Source organism: Engraulis encrasicolus, chromosome 2 (assembly GCF_034702125.1).
Source record: "Engraulis encrasicolus isolate BLACKSEA-1 chromosome 2, IST_EnEncr_1.0, whole genome shotgun sequence".
NCBI classification, from domain to species: Eukaryota; Metazoa; Chordata; class Actinopteri; order Clupeiformes; family Engraulidae; genus Engraulis; species Engraulis encrasicolus.
The window spans coordinates 55925279-55927778 of NC_085858.1; the positions used below are offsets into that span (position 1 = coordinate 55925279).

The 2500-nt window shown below is 45.7% G+C and overlaps 1 protein-coding gene across 1 annotated transcript in view; it reads left to right on the forward strand.

Moving 5' to 3' along the window:
• Positions 1–2500, forward strand: part of LOC134442167 (microtubule-associated serine/threonine-protein kinase 1-like) — a 106360-nt gene that overhangs the window by 81438 nt on the left and 22422 nt on the right. Inside the window, exons 13-14 of the mRNA XM_063192447.1 lie at positions 1248–1456; positions 2057–2195. Of these exons, the coding sequence (XP_063048517.1) occupies positions 1248–1456; positions 2057–2195 (348 nt within the window). The remainder of the gene's footprint in view (positions 1–1247; positions 1457–2056; positions 2196–2500) is intronic.

The following is a 2500-nucleotide window of genomic DNA, read 5'->3' on the forward strand; positions in this document are numbered from 1 at the left end:
GGGAGGAGAGAAGAGGAGAGGAGAGGAGAGGAGAGGAGAGGAGGTGAGGCGAGTAGAGCAGAGGAGAGGAGGGGAGAGGAGAGGAGAGCAGAGGAGAGGAGAGGAGAGGAGATCTTAGGAGAGGAGGGGAGAGGAGAGGAGAGGAGAGGAGAGGAGAGGAGAGGAGAGGAGAGGAGAGGAGAGGTGAGGAGAGGAGACAGGAGAGGAGATGGGAGGAGAGGGGGCAGAGGAGAGGAGAGGAGAGGAGAGGAGAGCAGAGGAGAGGAGAGGAGAGGAGAGGAGAGCAGAGGAAGGGAGAGGAGAGGAGAGGAGATGAGAGGAGAGGAGAGGAGGAGAATCACTTGAGGAAATGAATTGGCCAACACTATTGAAGGGCCTGTCTGGTCTCTGGCCTTGCGCTCCACTGCCATAATGTTTGGTCTTATCGAGCTCTTACATAGAGCTCTGCCAATGTGTAAATATGAAATTATATTTTAATAAACGGAACTGAATTTTGTTGGAATATGTTGCAGTTTGTCTGCATCATAAAGTGCAGTGTGATAGCATGTAACAGCGTAACACGATGCACTTAAATTGTTTCAGCATCTGCCTCCCTCGCCCCTTGAGTTCAGTAATTTAGGTCAGTTGTCCCAGGCCCAGAGAGTTGGGGCCCAGAATTGGGTCGTCATTACATTGTATTCTTAGAGAAGGGGGGCTATTAGACAACTTCCTCCTGGGCCTGGCCAAGGCTGTCAGCAGCCCTGCATACAGAGTTATACCTCTGGTAATATCTCATCTCTCATCCTGCTGTATGTTTCATCTCTGACATGAGTTCAAGTTCAAGTTCTTTTGTCTCATGCTGAGTTAAACAAATATGACCAGTAGAGAAATGGTTGTATTGCACGTCATTTGTGCATGAAACAAAACAAATTTTTTAAAAACTATGTTATAACCTTACTGTCACCAAATTTGTAAAGACCAAGCCTTAATCTGCTACTACGGCTCTCGGTAATGAATGAATGAACTGAATGAATGAATGAATGAATGAATGAATTTATTTAGTCTATTAGATGTCAAAACATTGTATAGCAACAATAACCATACATTGAAAGGGATAAATAGACAGGGATGTGCACAAAAAAGTCCCAAGACTTATTTCCATTGTGGTCCCTTATGTGGCAGCCATAGCAATGTTGTTTTGATGTAGTTCAGTCTTTTCAGCAAAGAGGCTACTAAATAAATCATGTCTGCTGTGCTCCGTTCGTCAGGGCCGTGTACCTGGTGCGTCACCTGGAGACGCGTCAGCGCTTCGCCATGAAGAAGATCAACAAACAGAACCTGATCCTGAGGAACCAGATCCAGCAGGCCTTCGTGGAGCGCGACATCCTCACCTTTGCAGAGAACCCCTTCGTGGTCAGCATGTTCTGCTCCTTCGAGACCCGCCGGCACCTGTGCATGGTCATGGAGTATGTGGAAGGTATGGCAGGCTAGGCCACAGGCGCGCACACACACACACACACACACACACACACACACACACACACACACACACACACCGTCATAAGCAGCATGACCAGGAGGCATCTCTGCATGGCCATGGAGTATGTAAAAGTTATGGCAGGCAATACACACACACACACACACACACACACACACACACACACACACACACACACACACACACACACACACACACACACACACACATACACACACACGCACAAATACACGCACTTCTTCAGTGGGTTCTGTTCCTTCGAGATGCAACAGCATCTTTGCATGGTCATGGTACGTGCACTCTCACTTAGTCATTTAAACATAGATTCATACTCACAAACACACACATACAGACAGAGGCATGCCACAAAAACATACACACGCACAAAATACATTGTACAGTAGGTACAACTAATACTGATTACCACATTTATTCTGGTTGTCATGGAAACTACAAATGCAGGTGTTTACTGATTGTGTTATTTTTATTCATGTTAGTTATTCTGGATTCTGTTGATGTATTGTATGTTATGGTTTCATTTTGAGCTTAGCCATTGAGAGCGTGTGGTTGTGTTGCCAGGTGGGGACTGCGCCACGCTGCTGAAGAATATCGGGGCACTGCCCGTGGAGATGGCACGCATGTACTTTGCAGAGACCGTGCTGGCACTGGAGTACATCCACAACTATGGCATCGTCCACAGAGACCTGAAGCCTGACAAGTAAGCATACCCCACCTGGTGGTGGGGAGGGGAACTACTCCAAAATATTCTGCTTCTACTATAGTATTGTTTTCTTTTTTTTTTTGAGTACATTTTGTAATGCATTATTTTTCTCATCTTTTATTTTTCACAATTCATTTAATTTTTGAAAAGTAACATTATATTGAAGAGAAAGTGGTCTCTTGATGCAGATGGACCCACCAGCAGGCCCATTCACTCTTTGCCTAAAAGACTGATCAACATCATAACAGGGGTTGAGTACTGTGGTGTTCCTACTTGAGTGCTGACTAATGACCATTGAGCGT